The following is a 19,215-nucleotide window of genomic DNA, read 5'->3' on the forward strand; positions in this document are numbered from 1 at the left end:
AATACCCTGAGTAACTTTTGTTCCATTTCTCATTTGGATTTTGTTGAATGAGACGTGCAAGAGGAAATAGCTAAGAAAACACCACTGAAAACAGCGATGATGATAATTTTTAAATGAGGCACTAGGCCAGCATTTCTGGGGGAAGCGGGTTTGTCGATAACATTGATTTTAGTAATTGATTGGCTCTTTATTTTATCGATCTCGAAGAGATAAATGATTGAATTTGAACTCAGAACGTTAAGTATCCGAAGAAATACGACAATGCATTTTATTCGACACTCTAACAGTTCTGTCAATTTACAGTCTTGATAACTTTTTCTCTGCCACAAGGGCTAAAGAATTAGGTGGGGGGGGGTAGATAAAAAGAGAAGATTCTATATACGGGAAGATTTGCATAAAGGGAATAAAAAAAGGATAACATAAACAAGAGACAATAAGAATGTTTCAATAAATAAAAATCCTAAAAAAAGAACAACAACAAAAAACAGCTACGATGGTCAATGAAAGGAGCTATCTTCCAACAAAACAATAATAAAAAAAAACGATCCCCTCAAACAGAGAGGGAAAATGCCCTTACTCGTTTAACTTCTGCCGACCTGCAAGCACATATTTAAGCAGTTCCGCATATTCGTGCTCCCTTAACCACGCTCACTCACCTCTCAATAAGTCTACGGGGTGGTGGTGGTGGTGGTGGTGGTGGGGCTTCTCCCTCCGCTCACTCACCCTTCTTGTTAAGCGAAACTTGAAAAAGCTGATGAAAGCTCTCAGAGGAAAAGTGTCCGTCCTCATTCCTTTCAGTCTCGTCCTCCACATAACCTGTTTCCCCATAGCTTCCAGGAAGAGAAAGTACCTGCCTTTCAGAGTCAAAAGAAGGCGGCGGGCGATCCTCTGCACGGACTTGGACGATAGTCGAATCTGACCAACATGCGATGGCAACTATTCGACCTACCTCCCCAGTTCAGTGATGCCTGGATACTGGTACTGGACGAGGGCATTTCATTGTTCCGATGTTCCGACAAGTCCGACTGACGGCACTTTGGGATAGACCCGCGATTATAGAGTTTTGTCTCGTTCAGGCAAAAACTCCATCTCCTCCCTGAGCACTGCCAGGGCAACCGTTTCTTGATGTTATTCATAGTTCCCGTCTGTTAACCCAAATAATACCCTAGATAGATACGATTTGGATGTCCCGGTGCAATTGGTCCTTGTTCACACTTGTATATTTGGAGTGAACAGTCGGTATATGTTAGGCTGTTGGAATTGTTTGGGTTAATTTTCGAGTTTTTACGTCCCACTTTTCTACTTGATAGGCCCTCACAATTCTGAACGTGCGTCTAAAGTGACATTTAGGTCTTGCACAGTACTAAAGAACTAAATGTTCCCCCAAAAGCTTCGAGACGTCTAGAGAAATCCGTCTACCCTGTGCGTTTCGGAACATAGCCACTGCTTCAAAGTACTACTTTCGCAGCAGCCCACTTCCCGGACCACCGACTTACCATTCAGGTTCAGAAAGATCGGTCGTACTTTCAGGTCTGAAACACTCCGAAACATCTACCATTCGGCATCCTGATCCAAGACCAGTATACCTCGTAGCCATCGAGGATGGGTGCGACTGATGCGACACAGAAATCCTTGTGGTATTACATTCATGGCCAAAAGATTGGAACATTAAAAATGATAGAAATTAAAATTGTTATGCCCGAGTACAATTCGATTCAAATATATACAACGTAGAGATATACTTACTTGATAATTTTCAGACCTATGTCCCAAATTGGCCAAGGAATAATATATTGCAAAGTAAATATAATTTCGGGCATTTAATATAAAAACCCCAGTTTTCAGACCTATGTTCGAAACTTTTGGTCACGACTGTATCTCCAGTGATTTTGGATATTGCTTTCAAGGTGGTCCCAGGTTAGGTACATTTATTATATTTTCCTACTCTTTGTATCGTAATACCGATAAAAAAAAACTGCAGGGTGGGCGGGGTGAAAAAGATTACATAACTTAAACGTGGGGAAAGACAGGCGATCCGGTTTTCCCAGCAGTTGACTCGTGTTCCTTGAAAAACTTGTCCAAAAATCTTTTGTCAGCTCTGTTCTTGAAGGGATTCAAACTTTACTTTCCATTAAAGATATTTCTTTAGGAGGCCGCGAGCTGGCAGAACCGTTAGCACGTCGGGCGAAATGCGTAGTCGTATTTTGTCTGACGTTACGTTCTGAGTTCAAATTCTGCATAGGTCGACTTTACCTTTCTCCTTTCGGGGTCGATTCAGTAAGTACCAGTTACGTACTGAGGTCAATGTAATCGACTTAATTCGTTTGTCTGTCCTTGTTTAGCCCCTTGTGGGTAGTAAAGAAACAGATATTTCTTTAGAAAATATTTCTCATAATTGTTTGCGGATGATTTTCATTTTTTTTACGAGGTGATAGACTGTGGACAAGTATCTCGAACTTTTGTCTCTTTCTAGTTATTATATCTCCGTTGTACGAGGGGGTGCCGAAAAGTTTCTGGCTTTAAGGGTTTCGCGAAATGCCTGGTTGGAGGCCCAATCTCCCGAAATCTTTTCCTGGGCTTAGAAGTACTGAAGGACCGTAACAATAAATGTGTGAATCTGAGACGGGGGAATATGTTGAATAAAATCATATTTAACTGATATTCCTGCATTTTCTTTTACCAAAAGCCAGGAACTTTTCAGCACACCTTCGTAAATATTTATATCGCGGGGAACTGATGAAGGATAGTTATGGCGTGATTAACTTTTGGGCTTGTTGTTGGAATTTACTCGTTTTTCTTAGTCTTTTACTAGTTTCAGTTCGTGAGATGAGGCCATGCTGGGGCACCACCGTTGTTGTTTCATTTTCTTCGGCTGTCGATGCTTTCGAATGTTTTCCTGTTGTTGTTGATGAAAAGAAAAACCAATCTCGCCAGGATTTGAACTTAGAGCACAAAAACTCAGAATAAATCTGCCGCTCAGACGACTCTGCCATTTTGCCGCACAGGGCCAGCAATTTTGGGGGATGGGATTAGTCGATTACATCGACTCCAGTGCTCAACTGGTACTTATTTTATAGATCCCGAATGGATGAAAGGCAAAGTCGATCGCGGTGGAATTTGAACTCAGAACGTATCGGCTGCCGAAATACGGCTACGCATTTCGCCCGGCGTGCTAACGTTTCTGCCAGCTCGCTGCCTTTCAGGTTTCTGACCCTCTTTAAGTTTTATGTTTCTCTTTTACGATTGACTTCTGTTGCATGTTTTTTCACGTGTATCTGAGATTTTTGAAGCAAATGATAAGAAAGAGGTATTCGCACGTATGTGCATTGCGCAGAGTGGGGCAAAGTAGCACATTGTGTTACTGTGTCGTTGTGTTGTTGTTGGTAGTTTTACGGCTGCTGTGGTTGCAATTTTCGTTGCTGCTGCTGTTTTTATACTGTTAATTTTGTTACTGCTATTGTTGCTGTTTTTGCTATTACAGCTGCCGTTGCTGGTACTGCTGCTGTCATTGCACATTGCTGCTGCTGTTGCTGTTGAGCGAACGGTCTTCGTCCCAGAGCTCGCAAGATGGGAGAGGTCCGAAACGTGGTCCTTTGCTATTCGTAAGACCCGCAGAAGAGAAAGCAGGTCAACCCCCGACACCGAGAGCGTCGACGGATGGATGAATGAATGCTCAGCGGTTGCGTAGGAAGTCGGGAACAAGAAACAGGAAGAAAGAGTGAGAGAAAGTTGGGGCGATAGAGTACAACAGGGGTCGCCACCACCCCCAGCCGGAGCCTCGTGGAGCTTTAGGTGTTTTCGCTCAATAAACACTCACAACGCCCGGTCTGGGAATCGAAACCGCGATACTCCGACCGCGAGTCTGCTGCCCTAACCACTGGGCCACTGCGTCTCCACTGCTGCTGCTGCTGCTGTTTGTGTTTGTGGTGTCAGCAGCAGTTGGAGTTTTCTTTCTTTATACCATCCATAGTTCACCGAAGGCCCTCAGGTGGTTTGCAGCATTACAGATGTGGCATCTTGGTCTTCTTCCCTCTTTCACCACAGAATTTCAACTCTTTGAAATCTCGCTGTTCATGTTTTTTTCCCTGCATCTGTTGACTTGCAGCAGTTTAAACAGAACATTAACGGTGTCTCCTTCGCCGATCTTGGAGGACCTGCAAAGGTCTTGAGCACTGTCTTTTACTCCAGACGCAGCAAAACAGAAAAGAAGAAAAGTCAGTCTAATCAGAAATGATTTCGAGCCTCTCCTGGTCCGTTTGGACCAAGAGCTTCGTATTTGTTCCTAATAAGTGACCACTACACATCTAGTAGTCTGGACTTCTCTTCGATGTCGACCAAGACGAAGCCGACGTGTGGCAAAGTAAACTTTGGTGAATGTACCTCTCGCCAGGAATAAGAATCTGCAGGCAACTGGCAGTCAGCTTTAGAATATGTAGATTAAATTTCTCATAGAAAAGGAAGAGTTGTGGAATGCTATTACGCCTCATTTTCAAAAAGGAACGTGAAATCGGTCGTTCCATGACAGCTTTTACATGTAATGAAGGCAATTTTTTTTTTTTGTTTCATATGAATTTCACTGGTGGTTTTACTCGATATCTTGTTGCTGTTTTTGTTGTTTGATAGGCGCAGGAGTGGCTGTGTGGTACGTAGCTTGCTAACCAACCACATGGTTCCGGGTTCAGACCCACTGCGTGGCATCTTGGGTAAGTGTCTTCTGCTGTAGCCTCGGGCCGACCAAAGCCTTGTGAGTGGATTTGGTAGTCGGAAACTGAAAGAAGCCCGTCGTATATTTGTATATATATATGTATATGTATGTTTGTGTCTGTGTTTGTCCCCCTAGCATTGCTTGACAACCGATGTTGGTGTGTTTACGTCCCCGTCACTTAGCGGTTCGGCAAAAAGAAACCGATAGAATAAGTACTGGGCTTACAAAGAATAAGTCCAGGGGTCGACTAAAGGTGGTGCTCCAGCATGGCCGCAGTCCAATGACTGAAACAAGTAAAAGAGAGAGTAAAGAGAGTATGTGTTATTGAAATTGAGAAGAACCGAAATTAAAATTATAACTTGAATAAGAATTCAATAAAATTATTTTGATTATATTTTTACAATTATTTTAAAACTGAATTTCAATTTCCCCTTAACCGTAATTCATAAAAAACCCCAATATATCTATCTATCTATCTATCTATCTCTATCTATCTATCTATCTATCTATCTATCTATCTATCTATCTATCTATCTATCTGTCTGTCTGTCTGTCTGTCTATCTATCCATCTATCTATCTATCTATCTATCCATCTATCTATCTACCCATCTATCTATCTATCCATCTATCTATCTATCTATCTATCTATCTATCTATCTATCTATCTATCCATCTATCTATCTATCCTTCTATCTATCTATCTTTCTATCTATCTATCTATCTATCTATCTATCTATCTATCTATCTATCTATCTATCCATCTATCTAATCTATCTATCTATCTATCTATCTATCTATCTATCTATCTATCTATCTATCTATCTGTCTATCTGTCTATCTGTCTGTCTGTCTGTCTGTCTATATCTATATAACAACGCACGCACACACTCACACACACATATTCACATATGTATTTGTATGTAAGTGTACGTATATATCTATGTGTGTACGTCTTTGTACTTGTGTTTGTCCCCCCCCCCACCACCACTGCTTGACAACCGATGTTGGTTTATAGATGTTCTCGTAACTTAGCAATTCGGCAAAACGCAAACGATAGAATTAATACCAGGCTTAGAAAAAGAACAAAAAAACCCCGCTGGGGTCAATTTGTTCGAATAAACTCTTCTCTTCAAGACGGTGCTCCATCATGGCCGAAATCTAATGACTAAAACAAGCAGATTATAAAGGATGAAAGATATATCCAATGCCTGTGCGATAGGGGTTCAAATAGTACCTCAGCTACAGAGCCCGAAGATCCAAGAAGTTGTGTATGTGTGTGTGTGTGCGTGTGTGTGTGTGTGTGCGTGTGTGTGTGTGTGTGTTGAAGAATAACAAGCTGAAAATAAAATTCTTGAATTGAAATTTCAGTAATTGTGTTGAATTTTTATTTCTTTTATTGGTTTTATTGTCTTTTCAGTGTCTGAATTGCGACCAAGCTGGGGCAACACTTTCAAAGGTTTTAGCTTGTTATATCAATCGCAGCACTTAGTCTAGTCTGGTACTCATCTAATTAGTCGCTGGATATCGAATGGATGAGTTTACCTTGAGATACACGCTTTTAGAGAGTACCCCAATGTAGAGCAACTTACACATGCAGACACACACACGCACACACACACACCACACACACACACACACACACACACACACACACACACACACACAGAGTTTCTGCTTACTGTATTTTACTCATCAGATATTGACAAATCCAAGACTATCATAGAAATACTTACTCAAGTTACCTTATAGCAGGACTGAACCTAAAACCCAATGGTTCAGAAGCAACTTTTTTTTTATCAATCATACAGCCATGCTTTGATTCAAGTAGCATGTCAAATTTCCTCATAATACTCTGCTAGATCCCTCGTGACTAACGTCGCAAATCTTCTGCAGGCGGCGTGCGAAACTTCGGCGTTGAAGCAGCGCAAATAAAACGCCCGAACATTTTTCTTGCTTTTGATGTTTAAATTATTGATATAACTCGGCATATTTTGGTTGGTTCTGGCGACCGTTGTGTTCAAAGCGAAGAAACCAGAACTATAAGTGCACAAAGAATGTCGTCTTCGGAAAAGACTCATTTCTCAATGTGCAAAGAATCTCCACTACAGACAAGTTCATCAAATACAGACTTGTCTAGTTTTGCTGCCTCTTTTGTAGAACATATTTTAGATAAAATTGTGTTAAAATCTACGAACATCCAGTCTTCTTCTGAATTACAATTAAATACGATCGATCAATCGAGTGAAGATTCTCTTGATGATAAAATTTGTCAGGTAAGTGATGAGAACTCTTCAGACGCTGAGACTGAAAACAGCTACGAAGAAATGGATAGATGTTTAAAGTATGATTTCCCTTACGTCCTAAACTCTGGCAATCACCGACATGAGTCCATGTTTAGGTCGCCTTCTTTTCAAAGTGCACCAATATTAGACGAAGACATTTCAACATACAATCCAATACAGAACCATAAATTTTCTTTTGAAAGAAGCAAAAAAGAATGTAATTCAGAGAATTCTGATAAATCTTCTACACAAGTTAGTCATCAACTACATCAAAACCCGTTCATATTGCTGGGTGGCCATCTAAAGCGGAAACAGATTAGTGTGGCTCCGTCTTTCTTGCGGTCTCACTCAGAATCCTCGTACCTTCACGAAGTTTTCTATCGGAGACCTAATTCATTACTCAAATCCGATTATATAGACAGTTGTACATACGAGAAAGATCGCAATAAATTCCTGTTGGAGGTGGAAAATCTGTGCCGGAAGAAAGAGACAGACGTACATCATCGGATCATGACGGAAATCGTGGAAGCATCTTTATCATCGGACGTTCCAGATTCCAACGAGCAGAACTCAGTAGACAACACCAAAGAACGACAGAACAAAATCGAAGGAATTTCTACTTTTCTCTGCAAGGAATTGAAGGAACATTATAGAATGATGAAATGTACTGCTGGTTCGTTATCGGAATTTTTCGATGGCATCATCATCACCATCAATGTCATCATCATCCTCCTCCTCCTCATCATCATCATCGTCGTCATCGTCGTCGTATTATCACCCTCGTCGCTGTCATCGTCTCTGTTGCTATCATCTTCGTTGTAATCATCGTCATTGTCAACCTCAATATCAATACTACCACCACCACCATCATCATCATCATCATCATCGCCGTCTTTGTGTCATCGTCGTCATCGTCGTCCTTTGAACTCAGAACGTAAAAGATGAACGAAATGTCGCTAAGCATTTTGCTCGACGTGTTAACGACTCTGCCAGCACACCGCCTTACCACCATCTTACCACCACCACCACCACCACCACCACCATCACCACCACCACTTCCACCCCCACTTCCACCCTACCTCACACCACTACCACAACACACACACCACCACCACAACCACCACTACCACAACACACACACCACCACCCCACCACCACAACGACCGCTACCGTCAACATCATGATGACGTCTTCGTCATCATCGTCGTCATCATCATCATCATAATCATCATCATTCACAAAACTGGTAATATACTTATTAAAAGAAGAATAAGAATATATGATAAAACAAAATAAATAAATGTCAACATTTTGTTTTATTATTATTATTATTATTTTTTCGAGTTTTTTTTTGGCAATAAAATAAAACAATTTGATTTCAATACTTGCTACAGCCACCGGTTATCAAATCGGTTACGACACGGCCACAATTCACTCGAAAGCTTTGATTGATGAACTCCGGACAAAAGAATTCATGCTTGATTATTTCCGAAGAGAGAATCACAGAATGACGGTGAGTATGACTCAGCTTCAATTCCAAGAAGAAATAAAAATGAGGAAATGGTAAAAATACTGGGGTAGAAGCATGGCTTCATCGGTCTGCGTTCGGTTACACTGTGCAGCTACTCGGGCATATATATATATATATATATATATACATACCGGAGTAAACACATAAATGTGAAACAAGGTGGAAAAAAGAGTACTCAAATACCAGAGGTAGAGTAATATATTTTATTTAAAAGTAGCAGAAATTCAACAAAACCTGTTACTCGGAGTTTCATGTTCCCGTTCGTCGGACAGCTTTATATATATACAGATAAACTGGCTCTCCGTCGCTTACGGCGATGGGGATTCCAGTCCGAAGCACTATCTTAGTGACTGACAAGGGAGGCAAGCTCCCTACGGCAGCAGATAAAGCCAGATGATTCCGTATTTTGATGCTCACGCATCTTAATGCTCATCGGTGACTCCCATCGCGCCTAGGGCTAAACTCAGCTCGCCTTGTCAGTTTATAAGATTTCCGTTGGAATCACACCACCACCATCACTACCACCATTGCCGCTACTGCCACCACCATCATCATCATCATCATGACCTCTCCGTTGCCTTCGTCGATGCTGAGCTAATGTCCAACTGAATTTACGGTCCTGGAAAAAAGAAAAGTTATCAAAACCGACCACCTGAGTAACCCCCTCTCAATAATCCTGCAGATACTCAGAGTACGTGTACTTAGAAGGGCACTTATCCCTCCTTTTCTCTTGCTTCTGTCCTTGAATCCCCCGAAGAGACAATATCCTCATCGTGTTTAGCTCTCTAACCATTCCGATGGTATATACTTTGTAGGAATGTCTAATTGAAAAAGAACGTGAATGGTCGAAGCTAAAGAACAGGCTGTATTCTGAGATTTCTAAATTAAGGAAAGACATGGTTTCGTCTATCAACAAGCAAATGCATGGTAAGTCATTAAGTGGCATTTATATGTTATTGTAGGATGTGAGTTGTGTGTTAGCAATTAAGTTACATGTAATTATATGAAATTGGATGACGGTGTGAGTGTGTGTGTGTGTGTGTATGTGTGTGTGTGTGTGTGTGTGTGCACCACATTTGTTCATCCAGTTGATTTGGTCAAATTATGTTGGCACCATTCTCATTATTAAGTAGTAAAAGTATCACCATCGTTACCATCATGCATCACGTCAGCGTCCTTGTCACCTGCAGCAACAGCATCAGCAGGAGGCGCAATGGCCCAGTGGTTAGGGCAGCGGACTCGCGGTCGGAGGATCGCGGTTTCGATTCTCAGACAGGGCGTTGTGAGTGTTTATTGAGCGAAAACACCTAAAAGCTCCACGAGGCTCCGGCAGGGGGTGGTGGCGACCCCTGTTGTACTCTTTCGCTCCAACTTTCTCTCACTCTTTCCTCCTGTTTCTTGTCCCCGACTTCCTACGCAACCGCCGAGCCTGGATGCGCATTCATCCATCCGTCGATGCTACCGGTGTCGGGGGTTGACCTGCTTTCTCTTCTGCGGGTCTAACGAATAGCAAAGGACCACGTTTCGGACCTCTCCCATCTTGCGAGCTCTGGGACGAAGACCGCTTCGCTCAACAAACAAACAAACAAACAAACAGTAGTAGCAATAAGAACAGCAGCAACCACTGCCGTCATCGTCATCATCATCGTCATCATTTTCCTCATCGGCCTCTCCGTTGCCTTCGTCGATGCTGAGCTAATGTCCAACTGAATTTACGGTCCCTGAAAAAAAAAGAAAAGATATCAAAACCGACCACCTGAGTATCCCCCTCTCAATACTCCTGTAGGTACTCAATACTCCTGCAGAGTACGAATAAGTCATAATTCAATATTCTATTTAGAAGCGCACTAATCTCACCCACCTCTCTTGCTTCTGTTCTTAAATCCCCCGTGGAGACAACGTCCTCGTCTTGTTTAGTACCCTAACCATTCCGATGAGTATTACTTCTTAGTATCCATCTATTCTAATGACTATAACATTTTTTCGTTATTACCTCCGTCCTAGCGAAGGCAGTGGCGTTGTTTTCATCGTGTTTGTTTGTTTGTTTGTCCGTGGAAAGATATCTCAAGAAACTCTGGATAAATTCGGATGAAATTTCCAAGAATGTTTCGCCTCGTGACGGGCACGAACTGATTAGATTTTGGGATGTGCTTTTTTATTACCCATAAAGGACCAACATAAAGGGACATAGATTACATTGGGGACATACAACAATTTAAAAAAATAAAATAAAATGAAACGTATGATACAATGTAAGATGAAAAATTGTAAAAATGAAAATAGTGTTACCTGCCCCATCAAGTAACATTAGTTGCTTCCTTTCTCCTGCTCCCCATTCTGTCCATTTTATACTTCTTTTTCAGTTCTATGAAATCTATATTCCGTGGAAGCGCTTCCTTGTCCAAGTCAACCTCTCACAGTTCATAATCCCCGTTGTGCTTCTCTACTTCCGTCTTTTGCTGTTAATAATTTCCCCACCTCGTTATTTTCGTCCTCATCCTCTACATAAAAGAAACCCGTGTTCTCCCATTTGATTACCTTTTCAAACAGGTCATCATCATATATTAAACATGCAAAACAGGGAGGGGAATATTTGTGGATCATTGTGTGTGTGTGATCTTTTGTTTTGTTTTGTGAAGAAGGGGAATGGGAAGGCTTATTGTCTTCAGGGCGAGGGGGAGACAAAGAGGGTATGGGTGGGCCTTGGGTATTTGTTGGGGGAAGTTCTGTGTGTACTGGACTTGTTTTCTTCCTCTTCCTTCTCTTTCTTTTTCCCATTTTTCCCATTCTTCCTCTTTTTTTGGAACCGTTTCTTCCTCCTCTCGTCCTTCCTGGGGCTTCTCTTGTGTCTTTTCTTTATGGTCTTCTTGTAATACCTCCACTCTTTTATCCGGTGGAGGGCATTTCGCTCTTATGTGGCCCTTCTGGCCACATTTGAAACGGCGAGGTATTCTGCCCTCCACCCTTACATTCAATATGGTATCGTTTACAGTTACCGTTTCCACCATTTCTTCTATTGACTCATTCAAACCTTGAATTATATTTAAAACTTGTCCTTTCCAATTAACGCTTTTCGTCTTTGTGGCCTGGAGCACCACTATTTTGTCCTCGGTTTCAGCCAAGACAACGGCCGCTATCCAGGCCACATCTATCTCCGGTGGAATTCCTTCTACCCTTACCCGAGACGCTCTCAGTCCCAGGTACGTGGGTAGAAGTACTAGCTCTTCGTCCCTTAGTGGTGTTGCCGCATATTTTTTCGCCATATTTTCGTTTTTATATCTGACTTCGACTTCTCCAAATTTAGCCCCTCTGGCAAGGTATGTTATTTCTTGCCAGACTGGCCTCAGCACCTTCTCTATTTGCTCTGTTGCCATACGGTCAATTTTACCTTTCTTAACCGAGTAGGTCTTGTACATCACCGTTCTACTTTTCACTATTTTTGTTGTTCCTTGCGGCGAGGTTACTTGCGCGTTTTAACCGTCCCGACTTAATAGTTTCTTGTATTTACCTATTTCTATCTCAACATTGTCATCCGACTCTCGGGCGACGTCCGCAAACTTCCTCTTTCTTCCTTCCAATTTCTTGTCCATATCATCAATAACCTTTAATAGTTCATCCTCAGAAGCTGACAACTCCGACCCGCTAAGGTCTGAGTAAAACAAATTTCTTTTGTTAGCCATTTCCAACTCTCAATGAGGGAAAGCACGAACAGCTGCTATAAAGCAGCACACAACAATTAAAACTTCACAAAAGCAATTCAACAGACAAAAAGTACCAAGAACAAAATTACTACCTACTCGCACGCACTGATTCGGCTTTGGGATCGATCGGTACTGGACAAGGATTCTGGATTATTTTTGTTTTTCTTTTACTTAATTTTTGAGAGAGGTCGGGTTCATTTTTAGTATATTCGTTTGTGAGAGCAGTTGAGTTTATTCCGATATTCTCATTTTAAAAATCATCTCTGGCTAATCGCTGAGAGGACGTTGGTGTTGCCTTGGCGGAGGTTTGCGCTCGCTGAAAGCTCTTGTTGTTGTTATGTTGTGTTGATTGAACGGAGTCCCGTGATCCATACATGGCCTGGAACTCAGTCGGTTACGACGACCAGTGTTCCAGTTGATTCGATCAATGGAAAAAAACCAGCTCCTGGAATGAACGTGCAAGCGACTGAGCACTCCACGGACACGCGTACCCTTAACGTTGTTCTCAGGGAGATTCAGCATGCCACAGAATGTGACAAGCTTGGCCCTTTGGATTACTGGTACAACTCGTTTTTGCCAGCTGAGTGGACTGGAGCAACGTGAAATAAAGGGTCTTTCTCATAAAGAGTCTTAAGATCATGAGCTGAACACCCTAACCACTAAGCCACGCTCCTTCACAATGATCCATATATACAGGGCAACAAATTACCATGCGCCACTTAGTCAACAGAGGACCTCACTGTGCGATCCGACAGAGGCACAGTGCCATATTCTGGAGGTGTTGCATTTTTAGTTTTCCATTGTGTTGTCTCTTTTTGTATGTAGTAAGTTGAAAAGCTTCGATCAACTGAGAATATCAGAGCAATTACTCTTTACTCTTTTTACTCTTTTACTTGTTCCAGTCATTTGACTGCAGCCATGCTGGAGCACCGCCTTTAGTCGAGAAAATCGACCCCGGGAACCCCAGGACTTATTCTTTGGATGCCTAGTACTTATTCCATCGGTCTATTTTGCCGAACCGCTAAGTTACGGGGACGTAAACACACCAGCATCGGTTGTCAAGCCATGTTGGGGGGACAAACACAGACACACAGACATATACAGACACGTACACACACACATATATATATATATATATATTATATATATAATATATATATATATATATATACGACAGGCTTCTTCCAGTTTCCGTCTACCAAACCCACTCACAAGGCATTGGTCAGCCCGAGGCTATAGTAGAAGACACTTGCCCAAGGTGCCACGCAGTGGGACTGAACCCGGAACAATGTGGTTCGTAAGCAAGCTACTTACCACACAGCCACTCCTACACCCATGTATAGTATACAAAATCTACCTCTTTTTGATTCACCCCCCCAAAAAAACCCCAAAAAACAAGCGAGGGAAATGACTCCGATATGATGAGTTGATCGAACATTTGATATTGATAATACAGATTGTAATAAAGCCAACTGTTGAAGAGCAAACGTGTTTCAGCCTTTACTAGGCCTCATCAGTGAAATATATTCTGATCATTTGGCAAGGCTAAGAGTAATAAACACGTACACACACACACACACACACACACAATTTTAACAAGCCTTTTCACAGTATTTTTTTCTTCTGAAATTATTGTCACACATTTGTCAAAATTGTAGACATCTTGTTAAATTTCTTCTGACATAATTTACATATGCTTTTCTTTCTATTGTTTTTGTTTCTTCTCCCCACCTTTTTTTTTTTAGCGGGCAGAGAAGGAATGGTGACAGTACCATCAAAAAGGTTGCATTTTCTTATAGATAAATTCTATAACGAAGAAAAGATGTTTTCGGTTGTTATGGAAAAGGAACAGAAAGTAAGTAATCAACCGATTTTGTGGCAATGCATAATCATAATCATAAAATATAATACTCGAATATGCACAATTTTTTGAACCTATGTACGTAACTCGGTATTCATGGATGTCTAACTTGAAACAAATGTAGTTGTTAAGATACTACTGATGAATTTCGTCATCATGTAAAGGATTTGGATTTAAAGGACTACCATTCTCTAATTCTTGCCTCATCGTATATTTTATGCATCGTGTAATGAGAGTTGAGTGATTACAAATTGTTAATAATAGATATAAATTCTACATCATGCATTGAGTGCTATTTGATTTTTTTGAATCACTACTACTACTACAACTACTACTACTACTACTACTACTACTACTACTACTACTACTACTACTACTACTACTACTACTACTACTACTACTATATTCTGCTTTCTTTACAGATCAACGAACTGAAACTGCTTCTTTACCAACAGCAGATGACGAACCGAGAACTGCAAGAAAAACTGTTACAGTCGTATTACAATCCTCACGCCTATGACACCGTATCACAGAGCACTGTAAGACAATTATCAATTAATTATTTTAAGTTTGCGAGCCATTGACGAATGAAGTAATCAAATGACCCACGTACTCACTGCAGTAATATATGTGTAATTGAATCCGTACACATTTACATATTTGTACACACACACACACACACACATATATATATATATATATGCATAGACTCATACATATAGCATAACCTACAATCAGGGAGAAGAAAATAGTAACTTTTTTGTATAATGGGGTTTGTATAACCCATTAGATACTCATATACCTAAAAAGTAAAAAAAAATAAACATTCAGTTATTTATAAACACTTCATTAACTGTGAACCACTCACCTGGTTTGTGTGTGGTTCGTACACATTACACTGAAAATAGGAAAACATCATTTGTTTTCGTCTGAAAATATTCCATGGTCTGTGCTTGACAATTGACTGCATGAGTGTGAGACACATTTTCTAAAGGTTTTCCCGGCAAATTTTCCCAATCAAATTCCGATGTATCGCTGGCCGTTAATATATTTCGATGTTTGCGAATAGTTTTGGTTAAATATTATATATAATTAATATATATAATCTGTTAAGTGAAGCTAGTAATTGACTAGCATAAAAATAGAGATTATGGTTTGACTTTGTCTCAGCCATAGTGTTATACTGATAATGAAATTTTAATGACGAATCTTCTTCCTTCGTTTCAAAACCGAATCCCAATTTAGAAACTGAATTTGAACACACATAGACACACACAAGCACACACACACACACACACACACATACGCACGCACGAACACGCGCGCGCGCACACACACACAGATGCATACACATACAAAGACAACCATACTCACAAGAAGAAGGAAAGAGGGAGAAAGGGAGGGAGGGAGGGAGGGAAGAAATAGGAAAGGGAGAGGAAAGAAAGAGAGGGAGAAGCAGATAGAGGGGGCTGTTTACGTGTGCAATATTATTCAGATTTAATATCATCGCATTGGGCGTGGCTAATTTTTACTAATTACACTGTTAAGAGTTGGGACCAGGTTCCGTTTTTAGTTAACTTACTCTCTTCCCTTAACATCTTTAAAGATTTGAGAGCCTTAAAGAAAAACATCCCCACCGATGGTCGCTACCTTACCTGGTATGACCTCGTTGTGTTACACCTCCACACACACGTCACTATATATATATATATACATACATGCATAAACGCACACACATATACACACATACACACATATATATCACTATATATATATATATATTTCTTTACTACACACAAGGGGCTAAATACAGGGGACAAACGGATTAAGTCGATTACATCGACCCCAGTGCGAAACTGGTACTTTATTTATCGACCCCGAGGGATGAAAGGCAAAGTCAACCTAGGCGGAATTTGAACTCAGAACGTATATATATATATGTGTGTGTGTATATATATATACATGCATAAACACAAACACACAGATACACACATATACAGGGGTTATACATAAGATACTTTAAGTTTCAGGCTTTGATAGTACAGTAATCGGAAGGGCGTTTATAGCCTGAGTTGCAAGACATGGCAATCGTCCAGGCTCAAATAATATGGCTACTCAGTAAGGAAACGCAATAAAAATTAAAATAACGAGAAAAAAAGCAAAAAAAACAAAACAGAAACGTTAAGAAATGTTCCAAAGGAACTGTGATAAATTCCATTCGTGGAATCTAGGTTATGTCCTTTTAACCCATTAAATGAAGAATATTATTAATGTGTTTAATATGTCTTAACAAGGTGTTGTCAGCTAAAACAAAATTTCTAAGTGGAGCTAGTGGAACGGTGGAAGGGCGAAAGTGTGCTAAACTGTGTGTCTAACTGTGTGAGGGATGGATGAGGGGTGCCTTCCAGTTATACGGAGGGAACTTGTCGAGATGTTTTGGTCTTATAGAGAATTTTGACCTCGAGATTTGAAAGTAGGCCCTGTTTTTCAATCTAATAAGGGTATGTGCTGTTAGTCTATACAGAATACACACTTTTGACCCCGTTGATGTGTGGCCCAGACCTTCCTTCGATGCTTCACTTAATGGTGTCTAATATACAGCTGTCCTTCAGCTTCCAGATATGGCATGCTAGCTTTGTGTTTGTCAAGTCACTTTCGCATAGTCCAATACTTTTTCTTTCGGTTATTTTAAATGGCAGATCGGAGGTGAACTCCTCTGAGCTAACCATGCATGCTTGGTCTACTGAGCATGTATATGAAATCCTAGTTTCAATCTGGAGTGAACATCTTAATTGATTTACGTGAAATGATGTTTTTCATATTACGGCCGCTGCTGTAGGAAATGTGTAATGAACATCTATTGAAGATTTTTTATATCTATGGCTATCAGGAAAAGGTTAATCTATCAGGTCTAGGAATAATTTTTTACCTATATTTGTCCTAATTCAAGAAGAAACTGGAATTACACCATATAACTTATTTAAATGGTTAGAGTAAATGCCATTTGCTTAAGGTGCTACGGAGTGATATCGAACCCTTAACTTCAGGCTCTCCGAGTTTGTCTCTGGAGAATGAATTGTTGTTCAGATGAGAATGTTTCACCAATGTCGTGTGTTGAAATGTGTAAATGAATTGAAGGTCAGCTAGATTTTTGATATTTCTATATTTATGCCAGTGCAGTCTGGATATAACATATTGATGGCATCGTATACTGATCTTAATGTATCGGATATTGTTGCCATTGTATACTGTTTTAACTATACTTTACCGCGTATGAACGCATAATTTGTTGAAATTTGAGGCAACCACGCATTAAAACATAACTTGAAGAAGCTTGAAGTAAACGTATTATCTTACACAAAACTACGCCACTATCGAAATTTTCGACCATATTTTGAAGATACAAAAGCTTCAATATACTTTTGTATATTGTAATATTATATATCGGGTTGCTATCAATTGCAGTAGCGTTACGAAGCACAACCTTTGAAATATGTTGTGATATTTGAAATATGAGGTGATGCTGTGTACAAAAGAGGTTATCAATTCTCACGAAATTAGCATCAAACTGTAGTTTAAATAAAAATACCCACGTATAATATTTGTTAGCATGTAGAGTATTTATTTCTCCTCCAGCTTTTCTGTAAAGACAGGCCGTCTAGTATTATTTTTAAACCAGACACATGAAAACTAAAAATATTCAAAATACCAAAGTATATTTATAGTGTGTTGCCGTAAAATTAAAATTGCGGGATGTAGCTTAGGTTTTAATCAGTACAGCGCAGGTATCAATGGCGCAACGGCAACACTTTCCGGTTCGTCTGTCAGCGTTAGGGCCGCGATTAATTCAACATAGAATCTACATATATATATATATATACTTCAAGGGTATAAGTATATTTCAGTGTACCGAATAAAAACAAATACACACGCATGCAAAAACACGCAAAAACATTTATATACACGTGCATACATCGTTCATATATACACATGCATGTATACATATATGTGCGTGCATGTGCGCATTTATGTATATATGCATGTATATCATATCTACATGTTTACATGCAACAAATATGCATAACCTATATGTATGTATACGTGCACACACACAGCGCACGCACACACACACGCACACAAATACACACACATAACGTAATATTTGTTGCCACTCCAACGTGGCTGTTCCATACGAAACTGTGGTTCTACATTTTCGGGAGTGGTTCACTCTCTTTCTCGCAATATGTCAGACACAAGTTGTGTGTCGTTAACCAGCTGGAAAGGATGTTTTCCTGGGATTAAAATGTTGTAACACAGTTCCGTATGGAACATCCACGCTGAAGTGAAATTGTTTCTCTCCTTGTTTCTCTCCGTGTTTCTTTTCTGTGTATCTTTCTGTTGAAGAGCGTAGGCTCGAAACGTAAAAGACTTATTTTATTTCTATTCCTGAGCGCCATACTAATACAATTGTTTGTTTGTACTCCACCAGCCTTCGTCTTTTGTTTATTTTCGTTATATATTTATATACATGGGTATAAGTATATATATCTCACACACACATTTAAGTACATGTGTGTGTGCGTGTGTGTGTGTGTGTGTGTGTGTTTGTGTGTGTATGTTTGCTTGTGTGTGCATGTGCTCGGTTCTCTCATCTAATCTCACATAAACTTTCCTCTGTTATACTATTTCAAAATAGATGAGAGAAAACTTTATCCGGGGCATGAATCGTGCTACAATATCTGACTACCTTGACATTAATGCTGGCTGCACTGTACCCTACGTTTCTCAGCATCCGGAGGAAAACTTCCTAGATGGCTTTAACATCGGAGGTAAGTAGATTTTGTACGAAACGCAACTTGGTGAATCGAGAAGGTGAAAGTGTTCGAACTCATCTCGGTTGTATCTTTGAATGTCTGCACCAAACAATTATCTCTATATTGCGTAATGTTCACCCAGCTATGGGGGATATTGTATGCTGTTTATACAATATTATAGCTTCACTCTAATAACAGCCAATTAATGTTACCAAATGGACCTGTCGAGTATGGAAAGGTAAGTTAATAATCATCGAACATGGCTGCCCGGAAGAGTGTAGCTTGTTCTTTACTGCTGAGAACTTGAAATCAAGTCTAGA

The 19,215-nt window shown here is 40.2% G+C and overlaps 1 protein-coding gene across 1 annotated transcript in view; it reads left to right on the forward strand.

The window, feature by feature from the left end:
• The first annotated feature begins 6,624 nt into the window (after nucleotides 1-6,624).
• Nucleotides 6,625-19,215, forward strand: part of LOC118764375 — a 57,293-nt gene continuing 44,702 nt past the window's right edge. Inside the window, exons 1-6 of the mRNA XM_036505100.1 lie at nucleotides 6,625-7,661; nucleotides 8,383-8,501; nucleotides 9,335-9,446; nucleotides 13,966-14,075; nucleotides 14,504-14,620; nucleotides 18,778-18,910. Of these exons, the coding sequence (XP_036360993.1) occupies nucleotides 6,761-7,661; nucleotides 8,383-8,501; nucleotides 9,335-9,446; nucleotides 13,966-14,075; nucleotides 14,504-14,620; nucleotides 18,778-18,910 (1,492 nt within the window). The 5' untranslated portion in view covers nucleotides 6,625-6,760. The remainder of the gene's footprint in view (nucleotides 7,662-8,382; nucleotides 8,502-9,334; nucleotides 9,447-13,965; nucleotides 14,076-14,503; nucleotides 14,621-18,777; nucleotides 18,911-19,215) is intronic.

This window comes from Octopus sinensis, linkage group LG7 (genome assembly GCF_006345805.1).
Source record: "Octopus sinensis linkage group LG7, ASM634580v1, whole genome shotgun sequence".
NCBI lineage: Eukaryota > Metazoa > Mollusca > Cephalopoda > Octopoda > Octopodidae > Octopus > Octopus sinensis.